General features: G+C 41.9%; 1 protein-coding gene across 1 annotated transcript in view; it reads right to left on the bottom strand.

The window, feature by feature from the left end:
- The window catches only part of HCF101 (ATP binding protein), a 461,386-nt gene that overhangs the window by 348,321 nt on the left and 90,599 nt on the right, over window positions 1-22,466 (bottom strand). Inside the window, exons 3-5 of the mRNA XM_089411334.1 lie at window positions 19,888-20,018; window positions 19,757-19,807; window positions 17,117-17,272 (exon numbers count right to left, since the gene is read on the bottom strand). Coding sequence (XP_089267460.1) covers window positions 17,117-17,272; window positions 19,757-19,807; window positions 19,888-20,018 — 338 coding nt within the window. The remainder of the gene's footprint in view (window positions 1-17,116; window positions 17,273-19,756; window positions 19,808-19,887; window positions 20,019-22,466) is intronic.

The raw sequence follows: 22,466 nt of genomic DNA, 5'->3' as shown, positions 1-22,466 counted from the left end.
TAGCCATTGATTAGGGACTTAATCTCGACCGTTGATTTGTCAATGAGAAAAGTATAAGAAGAGGCCTAAGGGTCACATGGAGAATACACCAAGAGATCAAGATTTCGACTTTTTGGGGCTGGGTTTGCTGAGAAAGTTGAGAGAGTGATCCGAGTTGCAGCTGAGGAACAGTGAATACAGAAGCAGAGAGGCAGAGATAGCACCGGGAGGATCAGTGCAGTAGCCAAAGAGAGGGACGCAGAAGTAGCCAAGGGTTCACGTAGAGCCAACCAAGGATCACGCAGAGGTAGCTAGGAGCTACGCAGTGTCTCAGAGGGCCAGCGTGGGTGACGCAGAGGGCCAGAGGATTGATGCAGTGCCTCTAGAGGCTGACGCAGGCCAAGCCAGAGTGACGCTGGGCTAACACTGGGCCAGAGAGAGGTTGACACAGTCCCTAGAGGCTGACGCTGGGGTTTCGTGGGGCAGATTGGAGCTGTGGAGCTGCCAGAGTGTTTATCCGGGGTTTCAGCCAAAATATCTGCTTCCAAGTAGAGAGGTACTACTGCCGAGATTTTTCTCTGTTGGGTGAGCTGGATTTGGCACCCAGATTGTATTCTGAAACTGCTTAATAAATCAAACCCTCAGATAGTTGCACCGATTTTTCCACATTGGGTTTTTCCGAGGACATTAGTCCAAAAACAACGGTGTCACTTGTGTGCTTGTTTCTATTTCCTTCAATTGATGATCTGTAATGTGTTGAGCATGTACTTGTATTTATTTCTAGTATTTACATGGTAAATAACTTGTTAATTAACAGAACAAGTAGGTAGGAATAAATCAGTAAAGTGCATGAAGGGTTTCTAACGTGTCAGACTTAGAAATTCCAACATGGTATCAGAGCGTGGTTGCAGATCACAGGAGAACTGAGGACATCAGCCGAACAGAGCAGCAGCAGCAGAAAACAGTTGTCCCGAGTGACAGAAGTTGTTCCTAGCAGAGTAGTAGCAAGGAAGGGGTGACGCAGTGCCTGCGTCATCAAGATTGAGCCAGGAAGAGGTAGCGCAGAGGCTGAGGGAGGCAAAGGCAGGCTCACGCAGAGCCACGCAGAGGCCAGGAGGGCTGACGCAGTTGGCTGAGGAGGTTGATTTGCCAGTGCCAGGATTGCGCAGAGCCTAGGAGCTCTAACCTTCAGTTTGTTGGGGTTTAGGAGGCTATGTGTAAATTGCAGAATGGAGCTAGTGGGGTACTGTAGTCAGACTAGTACTTAACAGGGCAAGACCAAGGTAGAGGGAGTTGCTGCCGAGGTGGATTTTTAGCCAAGGAATCCAGATCAGTGTTGCAGTTGCACAGACGATTGGAGAGGGGCATCTCAACATTGGTAAAAGGGTTTCCAGGAGGGAAATCGAGGCTCAGAGGAGTCATACTGAGAACTTCCAGGAGAGAAGTAGAGGAGCAACGAAATGGGACTACACGGAGTAAGAGACCAGGACAGATTAGATGGAGCCTCAAACTTCGTAGTCTAAAAGGCCAGAATCTTATCTGTACTACACAGGAATCATGTCAAGCACTTCGCCTTGAGGACGATAGCTATCCCAGTTGACCCGGCTGATAACGACAGGTACGAGGATGCAATGGCAAAGGCTAAGAGTATCATCCTTGACGGGGTCAAGGATCATATAGTACCACATATTGCCGAGAAGAACACAGCACAGGAGATGTGGGAGGCCCTGACCAAGTTGTATCAGCATACTTTCGTGCAGAGGAAGATGCTACTAGAAAATCAGCTGTGATCATACCAGATGAAGAAGGGAGAACAAATCGACCCATTCCTTGGTCGATTGAAGGAGATCCGAGATCAGCTGACTTCCATAGGGTCAACGCTGGATCTAGAATTGATGGTGAGAACAACCCTGAATGCAGTCTCAGAAGAGTAAGAGGTGTTTGTCCAGAGTATACTGCGCAGGGCAACCCTTCCAGATTAAGAGGAAATGTGGGTTGCTCTTCGCCAAGAAGAGATCAGAAGGTTGAGCAAAGCGAGAAGCAGCGGCGAGGGGATTAGAATCAAGAAGGAGGAGGAGGAGGATGTTGCCCTAGCATCTGAGGGAAAGCAGGAGAAACGGAAGAAGAAGGTCCTCTTCAAGGTCAAATGCTTCCACTATGGGGAGCTACGTCATTATGCGACCCAGTGTCCAAGGAAGAAGAGTAAGGGAGAGGCCTCCGAGACCAAGGCAGCACCAGCAAGGGCAGAGAAGGAAGTGGAGACAAGCGATGATTGTGCCATGAGAGCTCATGTGCCACTTCAAAAGAAGTGGAGAGACATCAAGCTATAGTCAGGCGGACTACATGCGATGAGGGGCAGGATCCTCGAGGTACCTAGCCTCTTGGATTAGACCTTGCTACGGGAGCCCCAAAGAGGAGTAGCAGTACTGGCGATGTCAGTAGAGACGGATGCAGATGGAGCGACAGAGGGAGCTACAGTGCAGGATTCCCAGGACAATGCAAGGCTAGTAGGTTGCAACAGTGCGAGAGGCACGAGAGTGTTGCACCAGTGCAAGATGGCACAGAGAGGTGTGCAACGGTGCGAGATGCATGGAGTTGTTGCAGCAGCGCAGAGGTCAGAGAGGGAGCACTTGTCAGTGATAGAGGGAGCTTCAACATCAGGAGTGTTTCTAGCCTGACGGAGATGTCAGAGTTGGGAGATTAGTTACTTACTTCTCAGTAACTGGGTTGCAGTGCAGCAGTTAGCAGTGGTAGTGCTATGGGCAGCACGATGCAGCATGATGAGAGAGGTAGCAGTGCAGATGTAGCAGTGATAGTGGCAGGGCCATGGGCAACAGCACGAATGCAAAGGGAGTTGCAGTACAGATGTAGCAGTGGCAGTGGCAGGGCCATGGGTAGCAGTACAGGATGCAACAGTGCAGAGGATGTTGGACAGCAAGCCTAGCATCAGCACAGGGACCGATGTCAAATGATCAAAGTGATGCTTAGTGAGGAGTATTACTAGAGCACAGTCCTCGCTAAGAGGGAGTGTTGATTTGGGGAAGCATCGGATGTGCTCTAGCCACGAAAATTGGTGGAGAGGCTAAGGCACATGAGATCTCCAATAACCAGAAAGGGTTTGAGCAAATTCTAAACAGTTTGAGAGATATTAAAATAATTAATAATTTTAATGGAGTCCCTAAGTCTAAACTTAGGGAAAATAAAATATTAAAGTGAATTAATATAAAATTGTGTTAGAATGGTCCAAAAGTCATGGATCAAGCCAGATCTAATCTTAGCCGTTGATTAGGGACTTAATCTCGGTCGTTGATTTGTCAACGAGAAAAGTATAAGAGGAGTCTTGAGCGTCACTTGGAGAATACACCAAGAGATCAAGATTTCGATTTTCTGGGGCTGGGTTTGCTGAGAAAGCTGAGAGAGTGATCCAAGTTGCAGCTGAGGGGCAGTGAATACAGAAGCAGAGAGGCAGAGATAGCACAGGGAGGATAAGCGCAGTAGCAGGAGAGAGGGACGCAGAAGCAACCAAGGGTTCACACAGAGGCAGCCAGGAGCTACGCAGTGCCTCAAAGGGCCAGCGTGGGTGACGCAGAGGGCCAGAGGACTGACGCAGTGCCTCCAAAGGCTTATGTAGGCCAAGCCAGAGTGACGTTGGGCTAACGCTGAGCCAAAGAGAGGCTAACGCAGTCCCTAGAGGCTGACGCTGGGGTTTTGTGGGGCAGATTGGAGATGTGGAGCTATCAGAGTGTTTATCCGAGGTTCAGCCAGAATATTTTCTTCCGAGTAGAGAGGTACTACTGTCGAGATTTTTCTCTGTTGGGTGAGCCGGATTTGGCACCCAAATTGTATTCTGAAACTACTTAATAAATCAAACCCTCAGATAGCTGCACCAGTTTTCCCGCATTGGGGTTTTCTGGGGACATTAGTCCAGAAACAACGGTGTCACTTATGTGCTTGTTTGTATTTCCTTCAGTTGATGATCTGTAATGTGTTGAACATGTACTTGTATTTATTTCCAGTATTTACATGGTACATAACTTGTTAATTAATAGAACAAGTAGGTAGGAATAAATCAGTAAAGTGCATGAAGGGTTTCTAACGTGTCAGACTTAGAAATTCCAACACCTTCCCCGCTGTAGACCCTGGAACCTCGCTCCAAATAGGAGCGCTATAGGAGTGCCCCTTAGAGCATGCTCCCAAAAAACGGAACCATGCTCCAGCCTCAATTTTCATACTCCCTAGAGATTTGCAACTGGTACAATCATGTACGTGATCCCATGTGACAAACCACACTCCTATACACCAATGTATATAATATCGCCGAGATATCGGCGATTTTCGTAAATATCGCGATATTTTCAGGGAGACGAAATATCGCCGAGAAAATATCGTGATATTTTGTCTCCCCGAAAATATCACGATATTTCCAAAATATCGGCGTATTTCGGGAAAATATCGCGCAATGATGCAAAAAATCGCCTGGAGACAGTGAAAAATTGCCTCGCGGCTATAAAAGTTCGATTTTGTTTTTTTTCACTCATTTTCATTTTTGATTGCTGGAGAAGGAATGGGAGAGCTATGTTCTTGCTGCCAAGGAGGGTTTGAGCATTGAATAGCTATTATCGCCACCAACAACGAAGATTTTGTTGATCTAAGCTTGAAGAACAGTGAGAACTGGGAAAATGTCTTAATTAGATTATTAACCAATTTTTAATGATTTTCGTAAGTCTAACTTAGGAAAAAAAGTTAACTAATCAGAGTTAATTGAGACAAGTTGATATCTCTCTAGTGACTTCTAGAAAAGGTGTTTGATGGAGTCAAGATGATCTTAGCCATCGATTGGGATTAGATATTTCTCATTGAATTCTCAACGAGAGATTATAAGAGGAAGTCGATGAGCATTTGGAAATCATAACATTGAGTTGAGGCGCATTGATAGCGTGAAGTTTGAAACAAACTAGAGTTTTACCAGTGATTGGGTGAGAATAAATTTCCGGAGCATATTCTTCATCTGAGAGTCTTGTGGGAGAAATCATCAATAAATGTTACATAATACAAAGAGCCTCCAAGGGACTTCACTAGCATGGGACCACATACATCAAAATGGATTAAGTCCAAAACTTCCTTGGATCTACTTTCGTTGCTTGGAAAAGGCTTCTTGACATTCTTTCCAAGCGCACATCCTTTACATTCTCCTTCATGATCTTCCTGCAAATCTGGAACACCTGAAATCATTTTTTTTAAGGTCGACAACACTTTTTAGTGAAGGTGAGCATATCTTCTATGCCAAAGATCACATGGATTAATATCATTATTAACAAGTGCTTGACTAGGTTGTTTCAAAAGTCTATACAACCTTCCTTCACGAACTCCAATTACTCTAGCAGAATCTATACTCGAGCCTCTAGGCCTATTGCCACACAATCTAGCAAGGATCCTAGGAGTGGTACCTAAGGGACAACTACCAGACCAAGTGACAACAATGGGACAAAGACCCGTTGTCACCTCAGTCTGTGTCCCCTGCTCTTTACGGACTTTCACTAATGGGAGGAGTCCAAATATGGATGAAGTCACTTGTAATGATGGGATCAATGATAAGGTATGAAGTGATTCCCAAGGCCCATTCAAAGGAGAGGCTCAATTATGGCTTGATGAAAGAAAGGCTCTAAATGAAAGACCTAAGAGGAGAGTCAAGACCTAGGGTTAAGAATATTCAATGATGATGAGTATGTCTAGGAAGAAGACTTCCAAGGTGAGGCAAGGCTTCTCTATGAACTTTACAAGATGATTCTTCTTCAAAATAGGGCTTTTGCTCCACTAGAGAGACCTAAAAAGAAGCCTATGTGAGACCTAGGGTTTTTGACTAATCATAGGAGGAATTCCTCCAATATGATCACTAGGTCAAGCTAGGATAGGGAAAGGGTCAAGAATGATTGATTTCTCAAAGTTTATGTGCAAATGACCTTCAAGAAGACCTCCCAACCTATGACATTCAAGGAAGGCTTTCAAAGTCAGAGCTAGGGCATGAGTTTTCTCACAAGCCTATCATGAGAATTGCTCCAAACTTGGAGGGTTACTAGAGGAGACACCAACGTAGATGCTAATCCAAACAGTTTTGAAAGACACCTCCTCTAATGCAATTCGCAGGCAACCCTAGCTAGGCATGTTACCACACAATCTAGCAAGGGTCCTAGGAGGGGTACACAATGTTGGAGTTTCTAAGTCTATCCGTTAGAAATTCTTCCTATACTATCTGATTTATTTCTTCCTACTTGTTCAGTTACTTATCAAGTTATTTACCATGTAAATACTGAAAATAAATACAAGTACAAAATCAACACATACAGATCATAAACTGAAAGAAACAAGCACACAAGTGACACCATTGTTTTTGGACTAATGTCCCCGAAAAAACCCAATGCGAGAAAACCAATGCAGCTATTCAAAGGGTTTTATTATCATGCAGTTTCATAATACAACCAAGGTGCCAGAAATGGCTCACCCAACAGAGAATGCCCTCAGTAGTAGTACCTCTCAGTCGGAGATAGATATTCTGGCTAAATCACCGGATGAACGATCCCACAGCAACAATACAGCTTTTTGCTGCTCTGTGTCACCCTGATAGGGACTACATCACTCTATCCAGCTCTCCAGCTCCAATCTGTCCCACGAAATCTTCCAACGCTGCCTCTAGGGTCTGCGTCAAGCGGTTGAGCAAGACGAGAAGTAGCAGCAAAGGAGTCTGGATCAAGAAGGAAGAGGAAGAAGATGCAACTCTGGCATCTGCAAGAAAGCAGGAGAACAGGAAGAAGAAGGGCCTCTCCAAGGTCAAGTGCTTCCACTGTGGGGAACTGGGTCACTATGCGAACCAGTGTTCGAGGAAGATGAACAAGGGAGAGGCATCTGACTCTAAGGCAGCGCCAGCAAAGGCGGAGAAGGAGGTTGAGGAGAATGACGATTGTGCCATGAGTGCTCATGTACCTCTAGAGAAGAGGTGGGGAGACATCGAGCTATAGTCAAGAAGACTACAGGCAATGAGGGGTAGGATCCTTGAGGTACCCGACCTCTTGGGTTATACCTTGCTACGGGAGCCCTGAAGTGAGAAGTAGCAAGACTGGCGGATGTCGGAAGAAACAGATGCGGATGAAGCGGCAGAGAGTGCTACAGTGCAGGAGTCCCCCGGCAACACGAGGCTAGTAGGCTGTAATAGTGCGAGAGGCACAAAGAGTGTTGCACCAGTGCAGGATGGCACAGAGAGGTGTGCAATGGTGCAAGATGCGGGGAGTTGATGCAGCAATGCAGAGGTCAGTAGAGGGAGCCCTTGTTAGCGACAGAGGGAGCTTGAGCATCGGGAGTGTTTCTAGCCTGACAAAGATGTCAGTAGTTGGGTGGATCAATTACTTCTCAGTAACTGAGTTGCAGTGCAGTAGCAGTTAATAGTAGCATGATGTAGCATGATAAGAGGGGGTTGCAGTGCAGATGCAGTGTTGGGAGAAAGGACCAGCAGCAACACGGATGCAGAGGGAGTTGTCGTACGGATGCAGCAGTGGCAGTGGCAGGGCCATGGGCAGCAGTATAAGATGCCACAGTGCAGAGGATGTTGGGCGGGAAAGCCTAGCATCAGCATAGTTACTGGTGCCAGATAATCAGAGTGATGCTCAGTGAGGAGTATTACTAGAGCAAATCCTCAGTAAGAGTGAGTGTTGATTTGGGGTAGCATCGGATGTGCTCTAGCCATCAAAATTGGTGGAGAGGCTAAAGCACATGAGATCTCCAAGACCCAGAAATAGTTTGGACAAATTGTACCCGGTTTTGGAGATATTAAAATAATTAATATTTTTAATGGAATTCCTAAGTCTAAACTTAGGAAAAAATAAAATATTAATAGGTATTAATATAAAACTAGGTTAGAAGGTTCCAAAAGTCATGGATCAAGTCAAATCTAATCTTAGCTGTTGATTAGAGATTTAATCTCGGTCGTTGAAGGACCAACAGGAAAAGTATAAGAGGAGGCTTGAGGGTCAGTTGGAGAATACACCAGAGTGATCAGTCATTCGATTTGCTAGAGCGGGGTTGCTAAGCAAAGTCGAATCAATGATCAGCAGCGAGGGGCAGTGAGTACTGGATAGAGAGGCAGAGATAGTGCCGAGAGACCAGCGCAGAGGTAGAGAGCGAGACGCAACAGCCAGAGCAGGCCACATAAAGCCCACAGAGACAGCGCAGAGGCTAGAGGGCTTGCGTCATCCACGCAAAAGGCAGCAGGAGCGATGCAGAGGGTACCAGAGGCTGTGCAGTGCCTCAGAGGGCTGACGTAGAGGGTTCTAAGGTTGAAGCAGAGCAGCAGAAGGTTGACGCAGTGCTTCAGAGTTACTGGAGAGGGTTTCATGGGACAGGTTTTCTAAATACCTGTTTCTGAATAGAGAGGTATTGCTGTCAGATGTTTTTCTCTGTCGGGTGAGCCAGTTTGGCACCCAGTTGTACTCAAGGAAATACTGCATAATAATAAACCCTCCGAATAGTTGCACCGGTTTTCCCACATTGGGTTTTTCCAGGGACATTTGTCCAAAAATAACAGTGTCACTTGTGTGTTTGTTTTCTTTCAGCTGTTGATCTGTAAATGTTGAGTCTGTATTGTGTTTATTTCGTTATTTATATGTTTTAAATAATTTGTTCGACTTTAACAAGTGGAAAAAATAAACCAGAAGAATACAAATTAAATTTCTAATGGATAGACATAGAAATTTCAACAGTGCGCTGGTACAATTTTTTCAAGGCATCCCAAATTTCCTTTGTCGTCTCCTTCTCGACAATATGTTGGACCACATGATCCTTGACCCCATCAAGGATGATGCACTTCGCCTTGGCCATTGCCTCCTCGTAATTCTCATTATCAGCCGGTCAACTAGGATCGCCATTTTTCTCAAGGCGAAGGCCTTGATGCGATGTCTATCTAGAATGGACAAGATCATGGCCTTCCAGACCGCAAAATTGGACGCCCCATCCAACCTGTCCAAATCCATCAGCTCATTCATGGCCATCTCTCTACTCTTTTGTCGACTCCTCCAAGTCTCTCTACTTCCCTCCGGAAGTTCTCTCTTCGACTCTTGCTGAGTCTCTCTACTTCCTGCCTAGAAGTTCTCTGCTGGACTCCCTCTGAGTCACGATTTCCCTTCTGGAAATCCTCCTGCCAATCGTCAAGTTGCACCTCTTCGATCTTTTGTGCACCTGCAACACTAATCCAGATTCCTTGGCTAGAAATCCGCCTCGGTAGCAACTCCCTCTACCTTGGTTTTGCCCTGTTAGGTACTGTTCTGCCCACAGTACCCCACCAGCGTCGCTCTCACAAACTGCCCACAGCGTCCTATGCCCCAACAATTGAAGGACTGAGCCTCTAGGCTCTACGCAATCCCGCACTAGCAAAACAACTCCCTCAGCCAACTGCGTCAACCCTCCTAGTCTCTGCGTGAGCCTCTTTTTGCCCTCCTCAGCCTCTGCGCTGGCCTCTCTCTGGCCCGGACTGATGACGCAATCCCTCTGCGTCAACCCTTCTTCTATCGCTTTCTGCAAGGATCAGCTTCTGTCACTCAGGACAGCTGATTCTGTTGCAAATGCTCTGCTTAAATGATGCCTTCAACTCTCCTGTGATCTGCAACCACGCTCTGATACCATGTTGAAATTTCTAAGTATTACCCATTAGAAATTTAATCTGTATTCTTCTGGTTTATTTCTTCTACTTGTTAAATTCGAACAAGTTATTTAAAACATATAAATAACGAAATAAACACAATACAGTCTCAACATCTACATATCAACAGCTAAAAGAAAACAAACACACAAGTGACACCGTTATTTTTGGACAAACGTCCCTGGAAAAACCCAATGCGGGAAAATCGGTGCAGCTATTCTGAGGGTTTATTATTATGCAGTATTTCCTTGAGTACAACTGGGTGCCAAACTAGCTCACTTGACAAAGAAAAACAACCGGCAGTAATACCTCTCTATTCGGAAACAGGTATTCAGAAAACCTGTCCCACGAAACCCTCTCCAGCAACTCTAAAGCACTGCGTTAGCCTCCTGCTGCTCTGCATCAGCCTCAGAACCCTCTGCGTCAGCCCTCTGAGGCACTACGCAGCCTCTGGGACCCTCTGCATCACTCCTGCTGCCTTCTGCGTGGATGACGCAGGCCCTCTGGCCTCTGCACTATCTCTGCTGGGCTTTGCGTGGCCTGCTCTGGCTGTTGCTTCTCGCTCTCTGCCTCTGCGCTAGTCTCTCGGCACTATCTCTGCCTCTCTATCCAATACTCACTGCCCCTCGCTGTTAATCATTGATTCGACTTTGCTTAGCAACCCCGCTCTAGCAAATTGAATGACCGATCACTCTGGTGTGTTCTCCAACTGGCCCTCAAGCCTCCTCTTATACTTTTCCTGTTGGTCCTTCAACGGCTAAGATTAGATTTGGCTTAATCCATGACTTTTAGAACCTTCTGACCCAGTTTTATATTAATACCCATTAATATTTTATTTTTCCTAAGTTTAGACTTAGGAACTCTATTAAAAATATTAATTATTTTTATATCTGCCAAACCAGGTACAATCTGTCCAAACCATTTTGGGTCTTGGATATCTCATGTGCTTTAGCCTCTCCACCAATTTTCATGGCTAGAGCACATCCGATGCTACCCCAAATCAACACTTTGAACATAGATCACAATCACATCAACATGCACAAAGAACTCCTTCACATCCTCCCATGGCAGTGGATATGGAGGCACAGGAACAAACATCTCTTTAAGGCGTAGATACATATCATATTTCCCTGACGAAGGGTGTAGGAATGATGTGGATTCAAAAAATTTATCGGGTTCTCTATGCATGTGGGATACCATTCAATGTTCTTCGGTCACCTTATTCGCATGAAATGGTTTCTGCCATAAACGATGCCCCCAAAGGATACAAGAGACCTGGGTATGACAAGGCTAGAATCGTTGGACTTGATCATGAAAAAGCAAAAATATCACATTCTTTGAGTAGAATGAAAAATTCTTGGACTGAGCATGGGGTGTCCATTGTATCTGATGGATGGACAAATGTAAAAGGCAAGCCATTAATAAGTGTTCTTGTTGTGTCTGTTCATGGTGCCATCTTTCTTTTAGCATATGATTACTCAGAGAAGTCCAAGACCGGCATCAACATTGCAGAACCATTACTTGAAACAATTGAACGTATTGGGCCATACAATGTCATCCAAATCATCACTGATAACGTTGCTAATTGTAAGGCACTGGGAGCAATTATTGAGGATAAATACCCCAACATATTTTGGTCTAGGAGTTTGGTTCACACAATGAACCTTTTGATGCATGATATTATTAAGAACAAAAACCAACAATACAAATGGATTGGTGATTTGTACAAGAGAGGCAAACAAATGATAAAATTTATTACAAATCATAGCAATACCCGTGCGCTTTTCTGCAGTCACTCAATATTGGAGCTGTTGAAGATTGCGAAGACTGATTTGTTAGTTATTACCTCACCTTCAAGCACCTTTTGAAGGTAAGAGAGTCATTGGCTAGCATGGTATCAAGTCCACTCTAGTAGGTATTAAAGGACAGGGCTACAAATGCAACTGACAAGCAAGGTTTTGAACAGGTGGAGCAGACCGCTCTTGATGGTCTGTTTTGGGTACGTGTGACGCAAGTATTGGAATTCACCAAGTCCATTTATAACATGATTCGTTTTGCAGATACAGATAAACTAGTGATTGGGGAGGTGTATGAGCAAATGGATACCATGTTGGGGCAAATAAAAGATATTGTTCAGAAAGATGATCCCAACTTGTATACACTGATTCACAGTGTGTGTACATGGTGGAATAAACTTAATGTTCCACTACATGCCTTGGCCTATATCCTTATGCCAAAATAATACTCTCCATCTTGGTTGGGCCAACCTGCACCTGGGGAAGGGGTTAGGGTCAAATCCCATACAGATCTAGAGGTATCTGCAGGATATATGCAAGTATTAGACAAGTTGGTACCTGACAGGGAGGAGTGTGGCAATCTGCATCTTGAATTAAGCAGATACTTCAGTTGCATTGGTTTGTTTGGTTCTTTGCATGCAATGGAAGATAGAGACAGATTTGATGCTCTCACATGGTGGGAAGCATATGGCGGCATGGGACTTTTGCCAAAATTGGCAAAAAAAGTTCTCTCACAGGTTGTAAATACTTCTTCTGCAGAGAGGTGTTGGAGCACCTACAGCTTCATACATAATGTGAGAAGAAACAGACTCAATGAAAACCGGGCAGAAAGCTTGGTTTATGTGCACTACAACTTGAGGTTGTTGAGTCATTATTGTGATTGGGCTTATGAGGATCCAACATATAAAATTTGGGACAACCACCCAGAGGACGATAATTTGGAGGATGGCACTATACATCTTGAAGAATTGGAAGCAGAACTTATGAGAGATGAAGATGAAGCAACAACAACCATGCCACCCCCACCATCCAGTAGCAGTGCCAGTGCTCGAGTTCCAAGTATTGTTCCTTTGTTGTCGCCACCTCCATCTACATCCTCATGTGGAGGGCATGTGCCTTCTGGTTTTGGTCGTGCAACTGTGCAGGAGGAGACTCCTAGAAGACCACCACGACCTGCTCAGAAATTAGACATTTCTCATGGCGGCAAGAGGAAGTTGTAGATAATAGATTTACTTGTCTTTTCTAGTTTCTAGTAGTTTTAATAAATGTTGACTCTTTACCCTGATCGGGGTGAGATGGGATAGGAGATCCCCATGCGGATCATTGACATGTGTAAGAGGACGGAGGACAGGGTAGGTGGGTGGCCCACCCAAAAACCCCACACACGCACAGTAATAAAAACCTGGAGAGGATGGCCACAAGTGGCAACTGCGTTGGGAAGGAAAACGGCAATGGAAGGAGGTATACAAGCGGGAAAGGTGGCGAGGGTCGTCATTGTTTGCATGCACAGTCTGCGGAGTAGCTTGCCCATGGGAAATGAGACTGGCAGCAGGGTGGTGGAATTCGCCTGCAGAAGGAGAGATCGACGCCACCAACAAGAATACGCCACCAGAGATTTGGCTAGACAGGGACACTAGTACGTATTTCAGACCCTCCTTGTTTTAGATATGTAGCCTATGCTGCAAGAAAGGAGGCTGGTTTGGCAAAGATTGGTGATGGTTCCGCATGTTTCTGGTGGAATTTGGTTCAATTCACTGTTGTTGTGGTCCGACATTTTAATTTCAATGTTATATGGCAATTTGTTGGCTCAAAGGGGCATTCATGGAGGGTTTGGGTCTGCTCTTGGCACTTGGGTCGTAAATTTTTCCTTGCATTCGTCAAACGCAGGTGTCTAGGACCTGGACGGGACCGAAGCAGCTCTGAGATCTTGTGGTCACCCGGAAATTTTTTGGGCCAAAGACGGAAGAATGGGGAGTCCGGGGTTCATATTACCTGTATGTTTGTTCAGTCTATTATTATCTGGTCTTCGGGTAATCTTCTGGTCCAGCAGGTTAGGAATGGGGAGTCGTGGCCCTCTAAAACCGGTGTGTCTGACCAATCAGCCATTGTTTGGTTTCCAGGCAAACCTTTGGCTCAGTGGGGCATGAAAGGGGATTCGGGGGACCCTAATACCCATGCGGCTGTCAATTCTGCAACGATGTGGTTAAATTCTTGGAGCCAAAGGCCTGGCAGGGTCGGGGGTAGAATGAAAAGCCGGAGGGAGGGAATGCAATCAAACTTGGGCACGCCCTTTACCAACCTGTTTGTCAATCCCGTCAAGGTCGGGTTTTCTGGCAATTTTAAGGTCCAAAGGGGCATGAATGGCGAGCTGAGGTCTCCAAACACCGGCGGGTCTATCAATTCAGTTAGGGTCTGCTCTGCCACCTATATCTCAATACCTGAGTGTCCCAATACCTGTGATTCTGTCAATTCGGTCATGGAGAGGTTTAATCCATGGAGCTAGAGCATTGGCTGGACTGGGGGAAGAATAGTGAGCCAGAGGGAGGGAATTCACCTAAGTCTGGGTACAGAGAGGATGAAGGCAATTGATGAAGGGGTTGGGGGGAAATTGGGTTTCACTCCTCAGACCAGGAAACACGACTCAGTAACTGCGCTCCACAGGGAATGGATGGATGGAAACACTGACATTTGGTTTGGTTTTAACTTTTATGCTTACGCTACTCTTTCAAGTCCGTCTAATCTTCTTCACCCTCCGACTCCGGCACTTCTGCTTCGAGACAAGGCAAGAGTTTGGAAGTCCTCGTGGTTGAAGGAAACTCTGATCGAAGGCAACATAGTGAAGGCAGAAGCGGGGCCGAGGAAAAGAGGGTGTCGGCACAACTGTAAACAGACCGACAGCAAAAGGAAAACGTCATTGGCCTCGGCCAGCAAGACCCAACGAAAGAGGATAAGTCCCTAATTTCGTCATGGGAGGCGGAATTGAACGCCAAGGCTAGGGGCAGAGCCACTTCCAGCGGAGGATTGGGAACCCCTGCTTTTGGACCCAAGACACACCCGAGCTAGGCAGACTCTCTTTAAACAGACAATCCAGCTCTAATGGGTTATGAAGAACTTATTGGCAAAAGCAATGACAGCTACCAAGAATTTGGAGGATCTGTCGCAAACCCAGCAAGAGGGGCCTAGCTTAAAAGATATTCAACGAGAGATCCAAGCAGTATAGGTGCAACAGTACCACCAAAATGTCCACTTAGGCCGCATGGAAAAAAAAATCAAAGCCTACTGCAAAACGAAATGCCAGGGTCGAGTGCTAAGGACCCGGCTCCCATAGAATCGTCAGATGACTGAATGTTGAGAAGTTAGGAAGTTATGAAATTTTTTTGTTGTTTTGTTACAATGATCTAGTCGGATAACATTTACATTGACAGTAGTATGTTTAAACATATAGTAGACACAATAGCTTATTTAGCCTAGATGGACATGCTCAAACTGTTTAAGTTTTGGATGGCATAAGATGCTGATCGGTGGCCAATAGACCTAGTTTCCTTTGAGCAGGTTGAGGCACCTCGACAATTTAAGTTTGAATTTTGATAATTTAAGCTTGAAGTTTGAAGCTAAGTTATCAGGATTCAGATTCGCTAGATTTTTGAAAATCCAAGATCCGAATACGGCAAAGATACGTCAAGTACAAAAAAAATATAATAATATTTTAAAATTTTAAAAAATTTAATATTTTAATGTAATGTTAATAAATTTAATATATAATTATAATATTTTAATTATTTTAATTATTTTAATATTTTAATGTAACCGGTAGAAAATGTAACATTATAATATTTAATAGAAACATCAATCCAAAGCTAGTCTCTAAGTAACATTATAATTTAATTACAATACTCTCGAGTCTCATTCTAAGTTAAAAATATTTACACATTATGTTATATTTCTATAATTACACATAATAACATTATAATTTAATTACAATACTCGAGTTAATTAGAAATATAGCATAATATTAGAGTCTTATTAGGAACACCATTTTGTAATATCGCAAGCATTGAATATAATTACAATATAGCATAATTACAATACTCTCAAGCATTGAATATAATATCGCCATATTTTCTTTCCTATCAATGACGATGAGGAAGAAGTTGATGTTTTGTCCATGAATGTTTGCAGCCAAGTTACAAATCTTACCTGCTCTCAAAGCTCTACAAATTTGTGCCTTCGCCGTTGTGGCCAACTTACAAACCGTCGTTGCTTCCTCCGTTGCCTCTTTCATTGTTGCTTCCTCCTCCACTGTCGCTTCACTACTTCGCTGTTGTGGCCGACCAAGACAAAACATAAAGACAAAACACAGATCAAGACAAGACAAAACCTAAACTGTAAAAACTGGCTTTTAAATTTTTTTTGTGGAGGATCCGATTCTGTAATCGGGATCCATTTCTGGGCATCGGGATATGTTTCCGAATTTCATGGATCCTCCACTAAGGCGTATTTTTGCCGGTTCTAGCTGGATACATGGATCTGTGGATCCTGAACCCTTGACCAGCAGATCCGGTAACTTAGGTTTGAAGTTGGCAATTATAACTCATTGGTAATGAATTATAAATATTATGCTTTGTAAAGTTGAAAGTTGTTTCATTTCATGTTAGATATTCTTTGTTGTAATGGTTACACTTAGGTTACAAGTACAACTTTGGTGATCAATTATGATAAATGTTATATATTGAATTTTGAAAGTTTGAAACTTTAAGATTGATGAATCATGAGACTCAATATGTTGTATGTTACTAACTTGTGAACGTGATTGATGAAGATTATAACTTCTAGATTATTGTTGTTATATGGTTCAATCTATGTTTTTTATGCTTTTTATATCTAATTCATCATTCTACATGCTTTTGTTGACATATATGCATCAAAATATAAAGAATATAAAAATATATATATTATATAAAAAATCGCTCCCAAACTGGGAGCTTCTGTAAATGCCGCTCCTGCTCCCAAGTAACCTTGATTTTGACAGCCATTTATGGCCACATTTAATATAAAATTTCCCAGTCCCAATCAAAAGAGTTGAAGAAATAAACTTTCAGATGACCATAAATGATGAATATGCAAACAAAAAAATGTTATTTGAACTCATTTAGGTCTTTTTAATTAAAAGATCCAGGCCATGATTAACTTAATCATATATTGAAGGTTAACCATCATTAAAGTTAACATATGCCATTAAGTGACTAGTTAGATAATTTAGATACAAGCTAGATTGTAACATCACTGCTATTTGGCTTCAAAGGATACAAGGATGACTCTGGAATTCCACCATGTATTCTAATTATATTCTTCTCTCTGAGTGATTGTACTGATGCCTTCCTCCAATTATCAGATAGATATTTTAGGATTCTTGCAATAATTCTTAAGGTTTAAAAATGCATTCAGAATTTCAGATTGACATAATTGACGTTTAGATTTATTTCAGAGATCCAGTGAGAACAGAGAAAAGATGTACAGGATATATTAAATCAAAGTGAAAACAATGTTCATAACTTCTTTCAAATTAACCCATCACTATTTATGATTATCTAAAAAATTGTCACAGGCCAAAAGTGAAATATTAGCGTTGTATTTGCAGGCAAGATTATAATATGCATACCTTGCAACTTGAAACAGCGATTATGTTTGAAACAGCTTTCAGGCCACTTGGCATACCCTCCATAGAAACAGGCTTGGCAGGTTGTGCAGACATTGTCACATTAACTTGTCTTACCCAAGGTATTGCTGACACCATCTCATTAGCTTGTTGTTCAAACTGTCAATCCAACCAAATACTTATATCATGCAACTGAAAATCACTACAAAACAGGAGAACACTCTCTCCTCTGGAATGGCATGCAAATGAGTTGATGGAAATATTTCTTTTGATGTAGACCTATTAAGACAATGGAGAAAAATATTGTACTCAAATAGATAAAATACCAAATACAATGTTGTGATAATCGCAATCAGGACTAAATCGGCAAGGGGCTAGAAAAAGAATAAATCGTAAAAATCAGCAAAAAAACGGAAAATTAAAAAAATACTAAAAAAAAAAATCAAATTTTTTCGTATCTGAAGAATCCACAACATAAAATAAATGCATTGACACATAAATATGAACAAAGAACTAATATATAAGATGTGTAATATGTGTAGTACTACATCACACATAACAGTGAATCATGTCTTGAATCCTGAGTCCTAACTCAGACTCAAAATATCAACAAAAAATATAGTAATGTATCTCACATCATGAGCCATATACAATGAAATGAACCACTAAGTAACTAATGATTTCCTTTACCCCTCTTGCGAGAAAATGTAATAGCATTCCCTTTAGATGAAGAAGGCCCTAGAGCTGGCATTGGACTCTTATGTCCTCTAGACGCTGAAGAACTAGGAGCCAAAGGAGGTAGACCACGTCCTCTACTAGTGACTATGGTAGGTGGTGTCACCTCCTCCTCCCCTGCAACTGCTACCCCCTCCACTACCTCCTCTAACCAATCAAGGTTGATTCCATGACAGGCCTCTCGGCCTCAACCCCCATGCAAAAGTGGTGTCAATCTCATCCAATGAGATGGCTCCATGTCAGGTATCCTCTCAAGTTGCCTAACCCATAATCGGAGATTGTAGTAGACATAGACCATGTCGTTTGTTATGAATAAAAATATATAAAATAATACAAATAATGTAAATGATTAATTAACTAGTATTTAATTAATTAAGAGGTATGTCCATAAGGACATAACCGTTGGTGAAGAGGTACCTGCCTAGTATATATAAGCAGGCCCTCACCCTCATTGTAATCATATCATATCAATTCTTTTATATAATATCCAGTATACAATTACTTGTCCTACAATGGATGTCTTTGTCTTCAAAGTATTCTAAAGATTATTGCTGCCTATACAAACTTTGTTCGTTACAGTTGTATCGGATTTTTTGATCCTCTATTGCTCATTCTTCTATGAATAAAAGTTTCAATCGAGCAGAGAGTTTTCCCAGTTGGGTTCCCTAGAAATATTGTGTTTTTATATTGTGTCACTGCATTATTGCTGTTCCTATTCTGCTGCAAAATTAGTACGAAAATTATGTGTCTTTATGAAAAGAAATTAGATTTCAGATTGTTCATATAAGCAGTTGAAGAATTTCGTGGAATTTCTACAAATTTTGGGAGAAATTCAAGGAGGCTGAGTTCAGGAAAGAGGGGGGTAGGTTGCTGAAGAAGAGGGTCAAATTGTGGACGAGCCAGAATTATCCAAGGAGGCTGATTTCTCTAGTGCGCAATGGTTGTAAGAGGCAAGGAGAAAAGGAGACCAATTTGCTTCATGTGGTTCAATTTCCAGAGGCCGAATTCTTTCAAACTAATTTTCCCAATGGGGCTGAGTTTCCAGGTGCCTATCAACTATATTTTTCTATGTATTCTTTGTGAATCTAACCCAGAATTTACCAAGAAATTTAATGAAGGAAGATTGTGTTGGGTGTAAATTTGTTGTTGTGGTGTGGGTGATCTCTTATTTTTATTTCCACTGCATTTTAAGGTAATATACCAGTGTATTTATTTTTTGGCAAATTCAGAAATATTTGAGATAAATATTTTATGGGGCTTTTATAAATTGTTGAAGTAAAATAAATCAAATCTGGTATGAGAAAAAATTAACACTTTGTGCGTGCACTCTTTCTAGAGCTCAAGACCATGGTCATATTACTATCTTTTTCATCATTTCTATAATATCGATTTTAGATGCTCTAATTCTTCTGCCTCAATGAGGAATAATTTGATGCCCTGAGGTTTGCATCATGGGTTTCTTATTATGAACCTAATCTAGATAATACTTTTAGGGAGGTCCATAGGGATTTTGTAAGGGTGTTTTTGATGTTGAGGATAAAGAAGGGTCCCCTTCTTTTACTCTGAGTCTGGACCTTGTATATCTTACATGATTGGCTACGTTTTGTACTTAGACGTCTTCCTCAAATTTTAGGGTTTACTGTCTTGGGGCATAGCTTTTTGTTTCCTTTTCTAGCAATGCTAATGATGTTACAACTTGATTATGTACTAGGAACCATTGACCTACTTTGTTTATTTGCAGAAAGTAATATAACTTATTTATTTCATTCTTTCTTTCTTTTCAATTAAAGGAAATATGACACGAAGAATAACGCATTTTCCCAACTGAAAAAACCAACATAAACTTAATGTCATGCAATACCACAAAAAACAAAACTCCTATATTGTTGAGAAAATGTGATTTCATACCAAATCCTTGATTGGACATGCAGGTGTTGTCAAGTCCAGTCTAAATGAAACCTGTCAAACCATAGGTAACCCTTAGTACAGCTTTTTATTCTGCTATTAAATCAGTATGGAAAGAAAGTTTATTATTTTACCTCTCCAGATGCTTCATCAGCTACCAAGTCTTTTACAAACCCACATGAAACAATGTCAGTCCCAAAATCAGGATCCACTATTTGAGATAATGCTCTCAGAACATCATCTTTGGCAGTTTCTACTGACATGTCTGTGGGAGATCCGATTATACATCAGAGGCGGTAGATTAGGCAAAATAAAATGCAGATTAAGAAAAAAATTGAAAGAGAATAACAAGATCTTGTATCAAAAGTACACTGGAATTGATGGAAAAGAAACCAAGCTTTGACTATTAACATGCAAGTATATCTTAAATATTTACAGGTTTATTTTAAAGCCTGAATCTCATCTAAGAAGGTAAAAATACTGCATTAAAATTTATTGCATTAAGATCTGAACTAGACATTCATGACAAGGGGAAAACTAGAAAAGCTGATGTAAAAATTCTAAATTATTGGCAACATTTTCTTTGGTTAAATTTTGAATGCATCATGCCCTTAGCAATTATATCTACAGGTTGAATATTTTCCAATGTTGCGAAAATCGTGATCGGGATTAAATCGGCGAGGGGAAAAATTTGGAAAAAATCGTAAAGATCGGGAAAAAATCAGTGAACATTGGGAAAAGATCGGAAAATACAAAAATATTCATTTGTTTTCAATTTTTTTAATATCTAAAGCATCTACAACATAAAATAAATACATTGACACATAAATATGATAAAAGAACTAATATATAAGATGTGTAATATCATTTCTAGCGCTGCATCACACATAACAGTGAATCATGTCCTGAATAGTAATTCCTGACTCCCGAGTCCCAACTCAGCCTCAAAATATCAACAAAAAATATAATAATGTATCTCATATCATGAGTCATAATGTCATATACAATGAAATGAACCAAATAACTAATATTATTGATCTCCTCTACCCCTCTTGCGAGAAAATGCAACAGCTTTCCCTTTCCCTCTAAATGTAAAGCTGAAGAACTAGGAGCTACATGAGGTAGACCACGTCCTCTACTGGTGGCAGGGGTAGCTTGGGTAGGTGGTGTCACCTCCTCCTCTTGTTGCTCTTCCTCCTCCTCCTCCTCCCCCTCTACGCCTTCCACTACCTCCTGCTCTAACCAATCATCGGCAGACTCCATGAGAGGCCTCTCGGCCTCAACCCTCCATGCAACAGTGGTGTCAATCCCATCCAATGAGATGGCCTCCATATCAGGTATCCTCTCAAGTTGCCTCACCCACAATCAAAGATTGTAGTAGACGTAGACCATGTCATTAAGTCGCTGGGACTCCAACCTATACAAAGATCATAAAATAATAATTATATAAAAAATATTATTTAATGAATTCAAAAAATTAATTGGAAATTTGGAATATTTTAAGTTTTAAGTTTAACCTGTTATGCTTCTTGTTGTGTATTTTATCAAATACACTCCAGTTGCATTCGCATCCTGAGGAGCTACATGTTCGCCTAAGGATTCGAATGGAAAGCTTTTGCAGATGGGGTACTCTGGCACCATAGCAAGTCCACTATGTATCTACAACAAAATTACAAATAAGATAAACATAAGAAAAAAATGAAATTTGAAAGTTGAAACAAAGTATGAAGTTATGAACTTGAAGAGAATGAAATTTGAAACAAACTAAAAAATACCTAGCATTTTAGTCTTCCTATCAACCACAACCATCTCAAAGCTAAGTGTGCCACCTGCCATCTTGTATATCTCCTTTTCTTTCGAGATTTCTGCACGTTCTGCTAGAGATCGCACCATCCTCTGAACACAGGTTAAGAATCCATCCATGATCTCAACATCAAATAAGAACCCACATGGGTAAGAGAAGGCGGGGTTCAGGTAGATCCCTGCGGCATGAATGGGATGATGGAGTGTGTTGTTCCATCGTTCATCAATCACTTCCCATAGGAGGAGTTGTTTCTGAAACCCCTCATCTCCCTTATCATCATAGTAGGCCCGAATGGATTCTTTAGACCTGTCCATGGCCTCATACAAATAGCCCATTGCAGGCTTGTCACCATCAACTAATCGAAGAACTTTTACTAAAGCTTCAGTAATGTTGCACACCTCCTGCAGTCCCGCCCAGAAGTTTTCCTAGTATGAAACTAATCTGCATATGGCCTCTCCCTTTGGTTTGCAACTAAATGTCAAAGCACGCTACTCATCTGAAAGAAACATTCTCTTAACATCCCACATAAAATTCAAGAGGAATTGAAGAGATATGAAATTGGTAGCAAACCGTGTAATGGCGGGGTGCACCAACTCCTTGTTGTTGGTGAATTTTCTCATCAAGCTAAGCACAGATGCATGATTATATATAAATTTTGTAATGCTTTTTGATGAGTCAACAATATCTTTGACAAAGGAAATTTTTCCTATGTCCTCCAACATCAAATCAATACAATGTGCAGCACAAGGTGTCCAAAATAAAGTAGGATGCCTCTCCATAAGCATCTTGCCAGCAGCAACATAATTTGCAGCATTGTTCGTTATGACTTGGACAACATGTTCTGCACCCACCTCCAAAATAAACACATCCAGCAAATCACATAATAATTTTGCATCTTTGATATGTGAA

This window comes from Pinus tabuliformis, chromosome 3_1 (genome assembly GCF_031772625.1).
Source record: "Pinus tabuliformis cultivar Carrire ecotype Pingquan chromosome 3_1, CPIR1, whole genome shotgun sequence".
NCBI classification, from domain to species: domain Eukaryota; kingdom Viridiplantae; phylum Streptophyta; class Pinopsida; order Pinales; family Pinaceae; genus Pinus; species Pinus tabuliformis.
Note: the sequence above shows the minus strand (reverse complement) of the source record. Positions and strands in the feature narration are given on the sequence as shown.